Source organism: Rhodamnia argentea, chromosome 11 (genome assembly GCF_020921035.1).
Source record: "Rhodamnia argentea isolate NSW1041297 chromosome 11, ASM2092103v1, whole genome shotgun sequence".
Classification (NCBI taxonomy): domain Eukaryota; kingdom Viridiplantae; phylum Streptophyta; class Magnoliopsida; order Myrtales; family Myrtaceae; genus Rhodamnia; species Rhodamnia argentea.
The window spans coordinates 16,317,585-16,337,417 of NC_063160.1; the positions used below are offsets into that span (position 1 = coordinate 16,317,585).

The window sequence follows — 19,833 nt, forward strand, 5'->3', positions numbered from 1 at the left end:
ACGTGCTCGTAAGGGAAGCGGGGCGTCACAGCGCCAATAACAATTTTGGAGTAGGAAGAAGAAGATCTCCGTTGCACGCGTACGCGAGGATTTGTTTTTCCTTTAATGAACCGATTTAACAAATCGGTACTTATCCGTAAACAATTTTAAAAACTCGAGACATATTTAACAATTTCAGCGGTCCGTTACCTGTTAGATATATTATGAACCTCACCGCCATGATGAATCGGGAAAAAGGGTGGGGAAAGCTGCAGTACATGGGAGGCTTGGGTTATCAAGATTCAGTTATAGTGACCATGAAAGGACTGGAGTTACGTCTGGTGAAAATTCTAACTGTATTCACAAGTATTGACTTATCGAGCAACCATTTTGTTGAGGAGCTTCCAATGGATGTTGGAAGCCTGAAGTCACTCAAAGGGCTAAACTTTTCTCACAACAATTTAACAGGCTATATCCCTCCATCTCCTGGAAACTTGACTGATCTCGAATGGCTAGACCTCTCTTCAAACAAGTTCACCGGAAGGATTCCTCGAGAACTAGCGGATTTGACATCTCTTGCATTCTTGAACCTCTCGGAGAATCGGCTCACCGGCCATATTCCCCGGGGACCGCAATTCAACACATTCAAGAATGACTTGTTCGCCGAGAATTCTGGATTATGCGGATTTCCATTGCCAAAGACATGCAAGAACAGTTCACGGGAAACTCCACCAGAAACCATCCTGCAGGAGAATGATACAGAGCATGGAGGCTGGTTTGAGTGGAGAACCATATTGATGGGTTATGGGTGTGGAACTGTAGCTGGAATCTCTCTAGGATACATCATTATCGATTCCAAGAAACTTGAACGGCTTGCGAGATCGTTTGACAGGAAAGGAGCTAAAATGAGAAGGAAGTCGAGGAGGAATGCTCGGAGATCTTACCAAAGATGAGAGTCTCAACTGTTTGTTCTTTGCATTGTGAGATGAAGAATAAGTCTATCGAACCTCTCGTAAGACAGATAATAAGCTTATTACTTTGGCCTTTTCACTATTCGGAGTGTACTCTCATTTGAAATATTTCTTTATGAATAACATAATCTTTCCAAATTTCACAACTCATGCACTTGAACATTCTTTTAACGTTGGAAAAACCGGTCATTCCAAAATATAAAAATAGACACGTGATTTGCACATAATATAAATGTTATCTTAGGCTTTTTGCAGAAAAGTCAGTAAATAATTTTCAGAATAGAAGAAGGCACAAAGAAAAGTAGAGCTCGCCACTAATTTTTTTTATTTGTCTATCATTGGATTTATTCATGATAATTTTTCTTTCCATAGTTTTTGCAAATTTATTTGTTATGGACTCTTTCCGATTACCAGACATAAAATCTACTTTTTACCATTACTCGACCAAAGAGGAAAAAAAAAAGCGCTTTTCCCATGGACGAGCCTGGACGATTGACAGAGATCGACATGAGAGAGAGAGAGAGAGAGAGAGAGAGAGAGAGAGAGAGAGAGAGAGAGAAGAGCAATTGCATTACAATTACAACGACACAGAGCACAAGCTCTTGAAAAACAAACAAACAAAACAATCGCACACTTTAGAATGGAAAATACGCATTCAGACTTAGAAACATAAGGTATGGCAGCATCGTGTAGCTCCTGCTCAACGTCGAGACAGCGCGATGGCAGACAGCAGGATTAGGAGCACGAACCCGACGACTTCACCAAACGACCCGATCAGAGAGCCCGAGATGCGCTTGCGGAAGGAGTTGAATTGCTGGCAAGATAGAGAACCAGTTAGCCTTGGTGTTCCCTTAGTGGGCCAAGTACGTGATAGCAGCCGATGCCAAAGCTCCGGCCGTAAACAGCGCCAACATCGCTTGCACTATTTTGCACATTTTCCTAGTTTGAGAGCTCCATTAGTTTTATCAGTATGGAGTTGTGCATTCAATGCCTAATTCTTTAGGACAACCATATGTCGTCAACAAAAACATACTGCATTTGCATGTTCCTATATGCATCTAATGAAATCTTGAATTACAACCAGGAGATATGCTAGTTCAGAGCACCACAACTTGTATAGTAAAACTACAAATGTTGTAAGAAAAATGGTTCCTTCTGCTCGGCATAATTTACCGTGTCGAAGATGACCAGGACAATTATGCTGGATTGCGCAGCACTCCTCATGATGTGGAAGATAGAGAGCAGCATTGAGAGGACAAGGTAGGCGCTGTTTTTTCTTCTTCTTCTTCTTCTTCTTCTTCTTCTTTTTACTTGGCTGTGGGTTGGGAAAGGTTATATTACTGCTCAAGTTGTCTGTGCTTTTTGTGGAAATATAGACATGTTATAAGCTCTTATAAGAAGGAAGGCAATATACTTTGACAGAAGTTCACGTGCATGGAGACCCGAGAGAATAAAACCATATGTTTCTCCTCTGTCCACATAAATCTTACATGTTTCCTCCAAACAGTGAACCAATTATCTAGATCGGACCCATCATAGATCGAGTTGAGCACTACTATATTATGGATGATAATGGATTTCAACTTGTCTAGACCCAAATCATCATAAATCAACATAATTATTAGCACGAATGCTCGCAATTTTCCTGTTCACATGTATCTAGTAAAGCTTCATGACAGGGTGGCTGGAGAGGTCATTTTGAATATGAGATACCGTGACGAAATCCATCGCATTTAAATTAAACGTTTAATCACTCACCCAACAGTTTGAGGTTTTAAAATAAAATGATTTGATGAAGATGAAAGTTATCACTAAATTATTATGGTCTTAGAGTCCTTTTACGAACAATCATTTTTTTCATATTAGATGCAAAGTCCATTACGCCCTCTATCCACACCAAACTAAAGTAACATGTGTTACACCAACAAATTAAACATAGAAAAGTACCTTCTTGTATCAACCTGTGAGGAGACCTTTTTGCTGGCTTCGACCTCGATGGCCTGAACTTGAACCCAAGAGACATAAATAATAGGGAGAATTTCAAATAAAGGTCCAAAGTGGATCTTATTTTAAATAAGGACCCGACCAAAGGCATTCTCATCCATTATTTATTTATTTGTTTATCTCTTTTTTCGTTTCTTTTTTCCCATTTGTTCTTATTTTAAATAAGGGCCTACCAAAGGCATTCTCATCAATTATTTATTTATCTATCTATTTTTTTCTTTTCTTTTTCCCCATTTGTTTTTTCTTTGTCACGGCCGGTGAGGGCGAAGAAGACCGAACAGTAACAACAAGAGCAAAATCCAAAAACAAAAAAAGTAGTGAGGATAGTTTTGGAAGAAAAAAAAAACATTTAACCCTAGAAATGGATTTTCGAAATTTGGCCAAATGCTAAACCAAATGACTCATTTTTTGGAGGCTAAAAAAAGCTCCTTGAAAAAGTTCAACCAAACACAGCCTAAACAAGACCCTGTTTCTCGGACTACAACAAAAGAAGAGGTGACCCATGGTGAGCATAATCTGCAACATGTCCTTAGTTTTAAAGCGTTTGACCACTTAGCCAAAAATTGAAGGTTAGACGAAAGTTAGGACCGAATTATTTGGATGACAGAGTCCCCATTCGAACAATGTGAAGCCCATTGTGCCCGTCGATGGAGAATTAAGTGAAGTAACATGCGTTACCCAACAAGATTCAACCACGGGAGACCCAAGGTGACCAATCAATTCTTGCGCGTGTGAACTGGATCCGCACTACGCCTGACGGGGACACGAGGCGGCATCAATTAGTTAATTGAAGACTTGCAAGTCGCCACGTTGAATTGCTCTCCACGAAGTTTTATTCTAATTGGATTCCCCCGTGGTTGGCTTGCATGTTCGCAAGCTGATGACCGCAGCAGCTACATGGATCCTTATTGCGCTACCTCTCTCCCATAGCTACCCTGCCCTTGCTACCAAAACAGAGGCAGATGCTCTTCGTCGCAGCGGGTGGTGGCCTAACCCCCATCCCATAGAACATTGCATGTTTCCGGAAGAGTCGTCAAGATAAACGCAACACAACAAGGCCGACACGACTACGAGGTCGAATGCGATTTGAGCAGGGCATGGATTTCTCCCCGCTCTCGAATCTGGTCTTTTCTTGGGCCGCATAACTGTTTCTGCACTAGTATCTTTCCCCTTCAAGTATGTGCACTCCCAAAACTCAGGCACCTCAACTTGTCCCACAATCACATAATCGGAATGAGTTCCCTCTTTGTCTCCAAGACCTCACTGTGTTAGAAGTCATTGACATTCACAGCAAAGCAATCAGAAGTCCTATCCCTCCCGTATTGGGAAATTTAAAGAGCCTGATCCACCTAGATCTGAGTTTCAATGCGCTTTGGGGGACGATCCGTCCGACTGTTGGTCACATAAATTGCATTGATTTGTCGCATAATTATCTCATGGGAAAAATTCTAGATAATCTGGCCCATGTTCCATATTAAGCTTTCATAGGCAATGAAGGTTTGGAAAAGTTTGACGGCTCCATGAATATGTCAAGGATTGAACTCATTACAATACTTATAGCACTGATGGCTATAACATTCATTCTTTTTCTTTGGTTTTGGGGCTTTTGATAATACTTCGACGAAGAACGAAGAGCATGCAATTAGAGACAACAACATAAAATGGAAATTTCTTGTCAATATGGAATTAAGAGAGACAATGGCATATGAAGACATAATCAATGCAACTAGAAGCCTTTGACATTAAATACTGTGTTGGAACTGGCGGATACAACAGTGTCTATAAAGAGCAATTATCAAATGGGAAAATCGTGGCGTTGAAAAAACTTCGTCGTCTTGAACCCCATGACCCATCTTTGGACAAAAGCTTTCAAAATGAAGTGAAGCACTTGACAGAAGTCCGACATAGAAGCATAATCGAGTTCCATGTCACAAGCGATGCATGTTCTTGATTTATGAGTACATAGAAATAGGGAGTCTATTCTATGCTTTGAGAGATGGCGTGGAGGCGGTGGAACTAGATTGGTCTAAAAGACTCAACATTGTCTAGGATGTGGCACAGGCCTTGTGTCATCTGCACCATGTTTGCGATCTGCCAATCATTCATTGGGACATATCTTGTGGAATGTTATTACTGCAGGCACAAAGCTAAATCAATATATTTAACGACCCCCCCAACCCAAACCCTCCCCCAAAACAGGTGATAACTTGTTGACGCTTCATCATGCTTACATATTTGCCATTTGATAACGCACTAACATTGAAAACTTGGTTTCGAGCCTCATCTCGCTATGAACTTTTCATCCTTTTTTTTTTCCCAAAGCTTGCATACACTTTGGTCAATAATGAGAAATGCGATGTACACGGCTTTGGAGTAATAGCAACGGAAATAATAATGGGTGAGCATCCGGGTGATATCATCTAAAAATGACACTCTTCAGAGAAGATATTGTGCTACATCAAATATCAGACCCGCGCTTTCCAATTCCAAGAGAGAATTTTGTCACAAGAAGCATCGTCCTGGCAATTTCTTTGGCCCTTGCTCGCTTAAGTAGTGATTCAAAGTCGCGACTCGCAATGAAACAAGTTTTGGAAGCTTTTCAAGCTCCAGAACTGGCGTTGCCGAAGCCCTTGCATTCAATCTCGCTCGCAGCTCCAAGAAAATAATTAAGGAGTATTCCCTTGGCATGAGTCAATTTCCTGGTTTCGTCCGCTCATATTGTTCCTATGGATTATTCCCCGTTTAAAAATAGTGACGTTGTTTTTAGCCTCCTTTTTGTTTCACTATTGTAAAGCATTTTTCTAAAAATTAATTGCTCATATCGCTTACATAAATAAATGAACAAAAAATATTTTTCTCATTCATGAAAATATTTAGATACGAATTGTTATCGATAACGGAAACGTTCTTTATAGACTAATTATTTAAAGAGTTACAAGCAATTATTTTAAAAAAATATTTAAAATCGCTGATTTTTCGAGAAAGAAATGAAGCTAAAGAGTCGTGTCCCCTTCCCTTACCAAAAAAAAAAAATAGTCGTGTCCTTTGACACGCCAGCATAGGTGTCTAGCTTCACTGAAAGCAAAAGAAGGGTCACCTATGATGAGCATCATATGCAACATGTCCTATAGCTATACTGACTACTAATAGCTTTCTCCTACTACAATTCAATTGTTGCAGCACCAGCACCTTCTAATAAGTTTAGGCTTGGCTAATTTAGGTCAATGTAAATCAAGTCATTAACCAAGTTGACACATCCCATTTGATTAAACAGGTCAAATGGGTCAAATTCGGGTTACACGGCTTGAAGCCAGCAAAGGAAAAAAAAAAAAAAAAAAAAAAATTAGATTTTTCAAATAAAAACATTTATAAATTATAAAAGATTATCCACGTTAGGGCGGACGGTGCCACGTAGGGCTATTAACATCCACTGTCGGCGATTTTCGGCGAATAGGATTGAATCGGTATAAAGTGAAAAAGTTTATGACTAAATTGACAGACTTAAAAGGTTTAAGACTGAATTGACAAAAGTGTAAAAGATTTAGCACTTTTTTTTTTTTACAATTTTCCCAACAAGTCCTCCACCGACTTTTATGCTTTCAGCCATGGATGAAATTCAATGGCACTAAGAATATTCCACACCTCATGTAACCCCACCAAGAAACAATCAAGAAAACCAAAATTGACCGCTGTTTTGTCGTTTCAAGAAGACAAGAAGACATTGACTCCCAAGTCCCAACATCTATAATTAAAGTGCGCCTTTCGAGAGCTTTTAAAAGCTTTCTTTCCCTTTTCATTGTACTTGGGCATCATCCTCCTCTTTTGCTCGAATAAAGGAGCATTCACACTAACCTACTCGCACAGGGACCTAATCTACATCGCACCCGCAGCAATAACTCCTTTATAACATGGAATACAGTGACCCATGAACAGCTGTCCTAGAACCATTGCGCTCGACTAAAGAACATGGAGTTCTACCAGACCCTGTGTCTTCTCGTTTCCCTCTCTGCACAAGCATTGCTCGACTTCCCTTTCACAACAGCACAGTCATGTCATCCTGTCCAAAGCAATGCCTTACTTCAGTTCAGCAATTCTCTCACAGTGAAAACTGATATGTACCCGGACTGTGATCCGAAGACGACTAGATGGGAGAACGGCCTGGACTGCTGCTTGTGGGACGGCGTCGCCTGTGACAATGTGACGGGTAATGTTATCGGCCTTGATCTTTCATTCAGCTGTCTTCAAGGAACCCTCCATCCTGACAGCTCACTCTTTGCGCTTCGCCATCTTCAGAGCCTCAACCTTGGTGCTAACAATTTCCTTACCTCACCCATTTTGCCCGAACTAAGTGTGTTCACTGAACTGAGGCACCTCAATCTCACTTACTCGAATTTTTCAGGTCTAGTTCCTACCAAAATTTCTTACCTTTCTAAACTTGTTTTACTTGATCTCTCTCAAACCTTTAATGGTACAACTACATATGTGCCATCAGGTCTTAGGATCGAAAATACGGATTTCAAAGTGCTTGTTCAGAATTTGACAGAGTTGAGGGTACTCAAACTTGATCTAGTAGACATGTCCGCTGTTTCGCCTAGTTCCTTCGTGAATCTGTCATCCTCCTTGACCGTCTTCAGTGCGTCTAGCTGCAATTTACAAGGGGAACTTCCGCCCAACATTTTCCGCTTGCCAAACCTCCTTGATCTCGATTTGCAATCCAATGATATCATGGTTTCTTTTCCGAAGTCTAACTGGAGCAAGTCTGTTGAATCCTTAACCCTCTCGTATACAAACATCTCAGGCAAAATACCTGATTCAATCAGTGAACTGAAGAATTTAAAAACTCTGGCTCTCCGTAGCTGCATATTGATTGGATCGATTCCCTCATCCCTTGTGAATTTAACAGAATTGACCAGGTTGGACCTTTGGAACAATGAATTAACGGGTCATCCCCCGTCATTTGTTGGAAAGCTTGAACGACTCATCCATTTAGACCTTTTTTATAATAATTTTATTGGTGTTTTAGACTTCAGAGTCTTTTCAACACTGAAAAATCTGCAATTCCTTGGTCTTACCGTAGAGCTAAATCTAGATTCCAACAGTACGAACTACATATTTTCAGAGCTTGAGATTTTGGAGTTGTCTTCCTGTAACTTGATCGAGTTTCCGTCTTTTCTGAACTCTTCAAGAAAGCTAAGACAATTGGGTCTCTCCAAAAACAAGATCAGCGGTCGGATACCGAGATGGTTTTGGGATTTGGCGAAAGATACACTATCGATTCTTGATATTTCTAGTAACCTTATTGAGGGAGACATACCACAATTTCCCTGGAAAGAGTTGGCCGTTGTCGATCTTAGTGATAACTTATTCCAGGGACCGCTGCCAACTCCACCACTCCCTACGTTCTTCTTTTCGGCCAGCTACAACCGCTTCAGTGGAGAGATTCCATCTTCCTTTTGCAAATTAAGCTCCCTCAGACTTCTACGATTGGCTAATAACAATCTCTCTGGCTCTATTCCACATTGTTTGGGAAACTTAACCGAGCTCTCTGTACTAGACTTGGGTGCAAATAAGTTTGAAGGGACATTACCGCGGTCTTTGAACAATTGTGCATTACTGGGGCAGCTAAACGTCAGTTACAACAAAATCAATGATACTTTTCCGAAGTGGTTGCTAGAAGCAGAATTTTTGTCGAGCTTCGATCTGCAGTTCAACGAATTCCATGGCCAAATCGATCCTCCAACCAATCCATTTCTTCGCCCCAGCCTTCGGAGTTTTTCCATAGCTAACAATCGATTTGAAGGGACATTGCCACGATCCTTACTTCAATGTAAGAGTTTGGAAGTTTTGGATCTCAGCAACAACACAATGGAGGATACGTTCCCTGATTGGTTGGAAACGCTTCCCAAGCTACAAGTCCTTGTTTTGAGATCCAACAAGTTCCATGGCTTTGTGAGGAGTCCGAGAGCAGCTCGCCCATTTCCTGAATTGCGCATTTTCGACCTGTCCAACAACAATTTCAGCGGTCCGTTACCTGTTAGATATATTATGAAGCTCACTGCCATGATGAATCGGGAAAAAGGGCGGGGACAGCTGCAGTACATGGGAGGCTATGATTATCAAGATTCAGTCACGGTGACCATGAAAGGATTGGAGATACGCTTGGTGAAAATTTTAACAATATTCACGAGTATCGACTTATCGAGCAATCATTTTGTTGGGGGGCTTCCTATGGATATTGGAAGCCTGAAGTCACTCAAAGGGCTAAACATTTCTCACAACAATCTTACAGGCTATATCCCTCCATCTACCGGGAACTTGACCGATCTCGAATGGCTAGACCTCTCTTCGAACCAGTTCACCGGAAGGATTCCTCAAGAACTAGCGGATTTGACATCTCTTGCATTCTTGAACCTCTCGGAGAATCGGCTCATCGGACCTATTCCACCGGGACCGCAATTCAACACATTCAAGAGCGACTCGTTCATTGGGAATCTTGGATTATGCGGATTTCCATTGCCAGAGACATGCAAGAGCGGTTCATTGGAAACTCCACCGTAAACCATCCTCGGGAGAATGATACAGAGCATGGAGGCTGGTTTGAGTGGAGAACCATATTAATTGGTTATGGGTGTGGAACCGTGGCTGGAATCTCTCTGGGATACATCATTATCGATTCCGGGAAACTCGAACGGCTTGCGGGATTGTTTGACGGGATAGGAGCTAAAATGAGAAGGAAGTCAAAGAGGAATGCTCGGAGATCTTACCAAAGATGAGAGTCTGGACTGTTTGTTCTTTGCATTGTGAGATGAAGAGTAAGTCTGTTGAAACTTTCATAAGACAAATAATATGCTTATTACTTTGGCCTTTTCACTATTCCGAGTGTACCCTCATCTGAAATATTTTTCTTTATGAACAAAATAATCTTTCCAAATTTCGTGGCTCATGCATTTTAACATTTGTTTAATGTTGGAAAAACCGAATGGTCACAAACTATAGAAATAGACACGTGATTCGCGCATAATATAAATGTTTTTTTTAAGTTGTTGACATCTAATTTTGGTGGTCTTGTAGTTTTATTTTTTCTCAAAATAAACAATGTCAAATTTGTTAATTATGCATCTTTTCTTGTTTATTGCAAAATAGAAAAGCAAATATATATAATGATAAATAAAAAAAATCGAATCGGGCAGAGCGACTTGAATCCACGTGGTCCAGCTGGGCCGTTTTCTTTTCTTGAGCAGGCTTTTCTCTTTCTATCAGCCCACTTTCCTTTTTGCACTAGCCCAAATAGGCCCATGACTCTCTTTCCCCCCAACTCAACTCACGTGGCCATGTTTCACTCATATCACTTTAGGGGTGAGCATAATTTCATGATAGAATCGGGAACTTGAAATCGGAATATATAGGAACCTGTCCATTTTCGGGTTCCAAAATTGAGGAACCTGTTCCAATATGTAGGTTACAAGTTCCACTTCCTAGAATCTAGAACTTGCAACCTAGACTCTAGATCCTCAAATAATTTTTTGTGTTTTTTGGGTATATGTCTTTGCACGATCCTATAATATTCTATGGCGTCCAATAATAAGTATACAATCTGATCCAATGAGAAGGTTTCAAATTCTAAATATAACTTGTATGAAACCCGAAACCGCTCATCTCTACTTCCCTTTAGTGGTTGTAGCGTTCATTCTCATTTTACTTAATTAAAAATGAAAAAAAAAATTAGTAGATTCCCTGGTACCCTAGAACCGACTCTAGAACCAGTAACATGGTAAGTTTCGGGTTCTAGGGTATAACGAGTAGGTTCCACCTATTTCGACGGGCGGGTTTCGGGTTCCAAGTAGGAATCTGAAACCGCTTACCACTATATCACTTCACATCACTCTCTCTTTCCCCCTCAACTCAACTTACGTGGCCTCCGGTAGACGACCACCAGCCGGAGAGAGATCAGCGATCGACACTCCCTCCCGAGGATCTTTCATTCGTCGTCGTCTTCCATCGACGCCTCATTACCGACGTCTCTTAGCATCCCTATTGTGGTCTCGGGGTCCCGCTGTCCTCCGCCGATTTGTGATCGAGCCATCTATAGTCCCTCATGATCACGGGCGTTCGACGCAGCCGAGCCATCACGCGGTGCCTGCCGACCAACTACCGTGCTAAGGGTTCTTCTGAAATGATCTGATGATCACCTCGCCGAGAGTCTCAATGTGGCCAGCCGTCGCTGCTTCACGCCCCCGCTGTCCACCTTCCGATCGTAACCGACGGCGCGCTTTGCACTAGGTAGGCCATATCCCATGTAACTCAATCTTTCTCCCTTACATGGCCATATGTTCTTCGCTTGCTGTTTGCCGTCTGGTCTTGCCGTCGTGGGGAGTCGCGGCTGGTCGCCAGTGGGAGGCGCGGTTGAGCCATCGACGGGAGTTCATTTGGTGTTGGCTCGGGGTCGGAAACGTCTTGACATAGATGACGTTGCAAAGTCTGCGTATGGAGAGATCTCGTTGGAACGTTGGGCGAGGAAGATGACTCGGTGGGTCAATTTCTGGGCGGAGTCTATTTGGTCTGAGTATTGGTCTTTTGGGCCGCGTGAGAAGGATAGGCTTACTGGCTTAGTGAGTCTTGGTTGCTAATCTGGGCTTGTCAATTTTGGGCCAACTTAAGGCTGGCCGGGCCTGGTCTCTCTATTTGGAGGGCCTATTTCGGTCCCTCTTGTTGTTTTTTTTTTTAGAATTCGGACTGGGCTCATGTCTCTAGCCCAGTCGGAGCGAGAACCCTGGCCGTGGAGGCCTGGGTTCTGTTCTATCCGGGTCGGGTACGGAAGCTCAACCCCGCCCACTTTTATCAAGTAAATAATTCTAAAAATTCTCAAAAAAAAAAAAAAAGAAATCCCAAAATATTCATACAATCCCTGAAAACTAGAAAAATACCTTTTTATTATTATTGCCTTTTAAAGCCTAATTTGAAGTTTTTAGGCTCAAGATTGGTGATGATTGTAGATCGATGTCCAGTTCGGTCTGATAAATGTGTATTCGATCCATGTATGGGAATTGTTTTCTTAAAATATCGTCATTACAAATTTGATTTGCATGTGTACATTCCAGTCTAATATTTGGCATATTTTACCTGATTAAGTGTAACATGGCACTATCTTTTGAAAAATTGCATGTTAAACTGTTTTCCTAAGAGTTAGGTAAAAGGTTACACGGGTAATTGCACGAAATGACAGAAAAATATTATACATGATCATTTAACACTGATTAGATACCTAGTAGGCTTTAAAATCATATGCAGAATGTGTGGTCACTAATCGATTGTTTGTTTTTTTTGCATTGTGAGATGAAGAATAAGTCTGTCGAAACTCTCATAAGACAGATGATATGCTTATTATTTTGGCTTTTTCACTATTTGAGTGTACTCTCATTTGAAATATTTCTTTATGTAAAATATAATCTTTCCAAATTTCGCAACCCATGCACTTTCACATTCATTTAATGTTGGAAAAATCAAACGTTCCAAAGCATAGAAACAGACACGTGATTCGCGCACAATATAAATGTTATTTTAGGCTCTTTGCGGAAAAGTCGGTAAATAATTTTCAGAACAGAAGAAGGCAAAACGAAAAGTAGAGTTTGCCATTAATTTATTTTATTTATATATCATTGGATTTATTCATAATAATTTTTCTTTCCATAGTTTTTGCAAAACTATTTGTTATGGACTCTTTTCGATTACGGACATAAAATCTACTTTTTAAGATCATTTGACTAGAAAAAAAAAAAAACCTTTTCACATGGACAAGCTGATAAGAGAGAGAGAGAGAGAGAGAGAGAGAGAGAGAGAGAGAGAGAGAGAGAGAGAGAGAGCAATTGCATTACAATTACAACGAGACACAACACAAAGCAAAAGGACACTTTTAGTGCCAAATATTATGTACGGAGATTACTTTGGTGTCAAAAGTTTCAGCCATTGTATCCCGCTAGTGGCCGCCCTCGACCATACCTAGGCGAGGGCCAGCGACCCTCGCCCGGGCCCTTGCTTATGGTTGGTGAGGGTCACCGACCCCTGTCCGGGGCTCGGCGACCTCGGTGGCCATGCCCCACCCATTGCCGGCGATGGTGGGGCGACGACGGCGAGGGTTACAGCGACCTTCGCCTCCCGATCTTTTTTTTTTATTTAGTTTTTTGTTAAGTTTTTTTAGCTAATTTCAATTTATTTTAAATAAAGTTTTTATTTTAAAATTTTTATGTCAATTTTTATTTTTTTAAAATCTAATTATATTTTTTTAATTTTTTTGGCGAATTTTGAAGTCCACGTGGAGCCCATGTGGACTTCATCTTTTTAAAATACCAATTAAAATTCAAAAATTAATTAAAAATGCCACGTATTTTTTTTACTGAAAATTCTCGCCGGGGACACCAAAGTAATTATTTTGTGGCTGACTTGGCACTAAAGTGATCCAATTGAAACTTTTGGCACTAAAGTAATCTCCGTACACAACTTTTGGCACTAAATGTGTCCTTCCGCCCACAGCACTAGCTCTTGAAAAGGAACAAACAAAACAATCAAACACTTTAGAATGGAAAATACACATTCAGACTTAGAAACATAATAAATATAGCAGCACCCTACAACTCCGCTCGGTGTCGAGACAGCGCGACGGCGGACGGCACGATTAAGAGTGCGAACAAGACGACCGGCCGAATGACCGGATCAGAGAGCCCGAGATGCCCTCATAGAAGGAGTTGAATTGCTGGCAGATGGAGAACCTGTCGCGACCTAAAAATTTAGAAAATTTTCAAGGCTAATGGATTATTAGGTTCATTATTTAACTAACCTAACTCGGACTCTCCCAAGTCCATACCAAATCGCAACTTGAGGTTCAATTGATTAACATGCAATGTATTTCAATTTTGGAGCCGCCACTAATCATTTATGGTAGGTCGATTAGAAACCTAAATAAAATAGCGGGAGAACTATTTTATTCCTACGAACCAGAGATTAAGAGTTCGGGGACTTGATTACGCCAGATTACTCTAACGCCCTTTCGGTACCATTTTATTTCATGAAAAATCATTTAAGAAGGCAACATTAATTGATTTTAACCTAAGTCACTAACAAAGGTTATCATGCAGGTGCACAATCAATTAATGAACATCCAGAAGTCAATATAATCAAGGGAGCATGCGCTACACAAGATGGTTCTTTTTTTCAATTTTCGATTTTTACATGAATGCATGAGAGACTACACTATATGCAATGGCATGAATTAAATGCAAGACTAAACTAGATTACATGCAAACCAAATGAATGCACAAGTAGGACCATGATTAAATTAAATACGTGACACGGGTATTAATTAAAATGAAGACATGCAATTCTAATATGCAATTTAAACTAAAATGCAACCTAGTATGACATGGCAATAAATAATGACATGGCAAAGATGACGTAGCATAGATAACATGACATGTATGACGTGGCAAGGATGACGTGGCATGGATGACGTGGCATGGATGACGTGACAAGGATGAATGATTTTTTTTTAATATTTTCGGATGAATTAATTTCCTAAAATAGAATTATGTCAAAACAATTTTATCTTGCATATTTTAGAGTTTATATTGACCTAAACCCTAGTATATTGAAGATATATTATTTTAAACATAAGATTCTATTTAAACATGCAATTTCTATTCTAAGATGCAATCTAACCTAAATATTTACAAAAAGGATTAGATATGCAATTATCTACATGATGTTATTGTTAAAAGATATGCAATTTTTAAATTTGGAAAATGGATGAATGCAAATCTTTTAGAATTTTCGAGATTACATCATGCGACGGATATATTGTAAAAAAGATACGACAACCGAGCAATTCAAATCAATTTGGGAAAGTGAATATGCCAATCAATTCAATCAAGAAAGTGGATATATCAATCAAGTTTTGGAATATTCGCGAATATTTGAGTCAATCTTTAATTCGTAATCTTACGATTAACGATTAAACCCAAATCCTTGCCTAATCGAGTATTCCATCAATAATCCTAAAGATAGACGTTCTCGATCGTGTGACAAGTTGCGGATTAGGAAAGAAAATTTTCCTAATCAACCTGTATTTTGAAAAAAGATATCCACTTTGGTGCAATATACAAGATATGCTAATAAATCATAAAATAAGCAAGTGAATATATCAAAGTTCAAGATAGGAAATTTACCTTAAACAAATTGTTTTGCCAAGATTTGCTCTCCTAATTCGAACTACCGAATCTTGACGACCAAGCTTGGATCGATCGCCTAGGCCAGGAGGCACACTCGGCTTGGGAATCCTCGGAATAGCCACGAGTTTGGGATTCTTTAGAACGACAACACTTCACGGCTAGGCTCGGGAATGCTCTTGCGTTCGTCCTTCAATTCGGCAACCACGAACTTGCAGATTCGTGAATAGTGGATGGCTTCGAACAATCAAATCCACGAGCTGGCAAATTCCAGCAGCGCGTGATCCAAAAGAAATGTCCAGGAATGTGCCTTTTCGAGCTTATTTTGTTGCCGAACCTCACCCAGATGAACTAGCACAAGTAAGGGAAGGGTTAGACCACAAAATCACGGTGAAACAAAAGCTGGATCACCTCTAACAAGGGCTGATCAGTAGCATTTTCCGAACTAGGCAGCAACTCAATGCAAACGGTGTTGGTTCCGGTGGTGATGGGCGGTTTGGTTGCTGAATATGGGCGAAACACCAGGCTGCAGCGGCTGAAAGGTGATCGATCAGTGAACCAGAGCGGCTGCGGAGATGGTGAAACGGCGATGGATAGCAGAGGAAAAAGGGCGGTTCAGCTCGTGATCGTCCAAGGGGGAGGTCTCGGTCAAAGATGTGATGTTGCCGAGATCTCTTAGCTCTCTCTCTTCTTGATGCGCTGGAATAGTGAAAGCCCCCCCCTTGCAAAGCATTGTGAACGATCCTTTTATAGGCTCAGGAACCTGAGCCACTTGAGGAAAAGAAATCCCTCGTAGAATATTTTTCTTCAAAATATACTTTCCCTTGAACAATCCCCTCTCTGACCCCGTCAGTCATATGTCACGATTTTTTCCTTTATATGCAGCGTAGCTTAAGGAAAAAGAGCCAATTTTTATCCACTTGTGGGACATATTTTTTATTCTTTTCCTTATTTTCCTTTTCCTGTTCAAACTTTTCCCTGCTGTGGACGTGTAAGAAGAATCTCCTATATTGTTTTGTCACTTCCTTCTTTGACTTTTCTGCATGAAGATCCTCCACGAATAAAAGCTAGATTTATTTTCTTGTCCAACCGTGAGTTCAAGCATGTGTCTCATGAGCCGTGAACATGCAATTTTTGGTCCTGTGACTTAATCCAATTGGTTCGGTTAAGCTTAATGCCCTTTCAATTAATTCCACTTACCGTCCGTGAAGTTTGAATGCAAAATGTGATGTGATAAATGCTAAACACTAAAACGCGGAATATATATAAAAACGATTTAATTAATTTTTGGTAGGGACTAAACTTAGTCCCTATTTTTAAAATGCAATTAATGACTAAATCAATAGTCGAAATTTAGGTGTCAACAGAACCAGTTAGCCTTGGCGTTCCCTATGTGGGCCAAGTACACGATAGCCGCTGAGGCCGAAGCTCCCGCCGTCAACGGAGCCAAACATCGCCCGCACCATTTTGCACATTTTCCTAATTTGAGAGCTCCATTGGTTTTATCAGTACGGAGTTGTGCATTTCATGCCTAATTCTTTAGGACAACTTATGTCACCAAGGAGGACATACTGCATTTGCATGTTCCTATATCCTTTAAAAGAATTCTTGAATTAGAATCAGGAGTTATGTTAGTTCAGAGCACCACAAACTGTATAGTACAACTACATATATTCTAAGAAAAATGATTCCTCCCGATCACATAATTTAGTGTATCGAAGATGACCAGGACAATTCTGCTGTTTTGCGCGGCACTCCTCATGATGTGGAAGATAGAGAGCGGCAGTGAGAGGACGAGGTAGGCACTGACGATAGAATTAGCGACTACAAAAAAACTGTTCCATAACCGTTAAAGATGAGGTCAGTCTTACTATTAAAGAGTGTCGCAATCACTTAAATTGCCAATGCAACTCGAACGGAAAAACAAAAAGGAGTTAAAAGCTTACGTGAATGTCGGGAGTTCATCATACTTAGTGCGGAATTTGATGAACCGAGTGAAGAAAGGGAGCGTCTTGTCCGTCGTCCCCATGGCTATGGCACTTTCAAGGGTACAGACGAACGCGACTTTCCTCAGAATAAAATCGAGAACCACCACTCCTTTGTTGACACCGCTCCTCGTGACGGAGGCTCTCGCTACCTCTCCGGCTTCAACTCCTCCCGCCTTCATTTTTTCTCCTCTCCTGTTCTTTCGAAGGACGAAATATGATCAACCGGTGTGTCGGCAGCATTCTAGGTTGGAGAGAACACTTAAAAAGAGCTCAAAGCTTGACATATGCACGGATACAAGTAGGGCTCGTGACCACCTCTATATATATGCCATGAAATGTTGACAAAAGGGTCTGTAGTAGGTTTGGTTAATGATCAAACAACAACTAGAGTCCCCACGCGATGAAGTGTCTGTATCGATTTCTCCCGAAATTTCCCTTTTACTGGCTTCCATCTATTAATGAGCATATGCAATTTCCTTATATGGCTTCTAGATAAAAACACATTCATCCCTGCCCACTTCGACCTATTGTAGGTTGATAATACTTCCAGTATAGAATTAAAATTCAAAAGTCAATATATACTGCAATTGCAGGAAAAAGTATCAAAAAAGTCCTAAATAAAAGTTATCGATAATTAAATCATCCAGCGGTCGGCGAGGGTTGCCGGCCACCCTCGCCGACCAAACCGTAAGTTTCAGAAAAAAGAAGAAGAAATAACGAACCGAACTGGTATCCATGCGAAAAGGTTTATGACTAAATTTGTCCAATTGAAAGGTTTAGGCATGGAAGCTAGTGTAATCCTTTCTTTAGCCTAAACAATTGCGAATTATTGGTCGATTGGAGCTCCCTTTATCGGCTGGAATGGGAAATACGCCTCCATACATTAAACATCAAATTGGTATACGATCCACGATTTTACATATATCTTTTCGGATATGTCATCTCTATCGTTCTTGACATGTATAATTATATTTTTGGTACATCAATGGTGGAAAATTCCAAATCGATAATAACGAAAACGTTTTGCTTGAATGAAATTCTATAAAAACCAAGGCATCATGCAAAGGTCTTTGGATATTATTTTTTTTTTTTTTTGGGTCTTTGGATAATACTTTTAGAGAGTTGCTAGCCTAACAGTTTGACAATCTTGTCGGTTATTTCTGACGACATGATCTCTCAATTAATGGTTACTTTATGCAGAACATGTGATGATGGTATGTGAATTTACAATTGAATTGTATCGTTCCTGACAATACTATCAAGAAAGTATTTTCCTTGATTTTTTTTTATCATCATAAGATCAGATCCATAATGCAGAAAAGCGCCACACCTTTCATTTTCAGGGAAGGGGTGAGAAAGAGGACAAAATTTCCCAATAGACCCACCGTTTTACAAGTCGTGGCAGCATTGGCTACCTTAAGGAATTCAAATGATTTGGGCAACCTTAGTGGATCCGACGGACGAGGTTCGAGGGTTTGTCAACGTATTTAATCTGCCACGTCAAAGGATTATGTTAAAGAAAAAAAAAAAACCCTAAGAAAGAGACAGTGCCGCCATTTGCCGACGGGGAAGCAACCGAACTGGGAACTACTTGGGGACGTGCAATTGGACGCCGACAGCAAAGTTGAAGCACCCTCTCTGCCCGCTTGATGCCACGACAGGAGACAGCTACGTGGCGGCGTCCCATTGGTGGCTGGAGCTGACAAATGAGGGATTGGTTACCAATTACGATGTCTTCTTCCTACGGTCAAGCTCGAAAAGCCCATGCAAATCAAGATGTGAAAGACCGCGTAGTTTCGTTCCGTAGGTCTATTCTTATTTAGTAGTTGTCCATCGATATGATGCACATGCTTCGATCATGAATAATAAAGAGTCTATCATCATCGCAATCTTGTTTCGAAGAGAGTTTTTGCTTGCGCTTCTATCTAAGAGCTCGATCTTTTACGTGACTGTCGGATATACGAAACTTGACACAAACGCACTTTAAATCGATCTTGTCCTTAATAAGATCGCTATGATTTGTTTGAGATTCGGTTTGGCCGTATCGCTTATTTCTAGAGCTTGGGTTATCCTATGATTAGTTGCATCATTAATTTGATGCAAAATTAGTGAGAGTGGAACATTGGATGCAAGATTTGAAGTTCTGAAATCTAGATACTTTGACAAAACATGAGAAAGCAATGCCTAGATCTAAGGCAAATAGAGACTTTTGGCACATGATTATGTTGAATTATCTTAGCCTAAGATATTTAGGAGAATTAGGTGGGCATGGACCGGTCCACATCGAAAAATATATTATGTGATTTATTTTCATTCGTTGCTTTACGCACCATAATCTAAATGAGGAAGTGAGATAAGATATCTACTTAGTTGTTTTGATCAATAGTTGGGCTATATTTATCTTAACCCTAAATTCACGGGCTCAACCATCAATGTCGTCTGCCATCATAAGACCATACAATACCAACTGTTCACAAGTGTGATCTTTGGTGTCACCCCCAGAAAAGAAAGCCAAAATCAAACATGTCTTCAAAGGGTGTATGTATGATCTTATGGAGAGGTATGTTTTCCACCATGTTGTCCGCGTAGCAGCCACAATAATACTCAACAGTCACGTAAGCATCCACGTCAACATTTCTCTTCTCAACACATCAAACCATTTCAGCGATTCACCTA

At 40.5% G+C, this 19,833-nt stretch overlaps 1 protein-coding gene and 1 pseudogene across 1 annotated transcript; one reads left to right on the forward strand and one right to left on the reverse strand.

The window, feature by feature from the left end:
* Positions 1 to 218: 218 nt before the first annotated feature.
* On the forward strand, positions 219 to 973 carry LOC115732496 (receptor-like protein 9DC3). The gene has a single exon (XM_030663148.2). It carries the CDS (start codon positions 219 to 221, stop codon positions 930 to 932), a length of 714 nt encoding a protein of 237 aa, XP_030519008.2. The 3' UTR covers positions 933 to 973.
* A 677-nt stretch (positions 974 to 1,650) lies between these two features.
* LOC125312774 lies at positions 1,651 to 17,396 on the reverse strand (annotated as a pseudogene).
* Between the last annotated feature and the right edge of the window lie 2,437 nt (positions 17,397 to 19,833).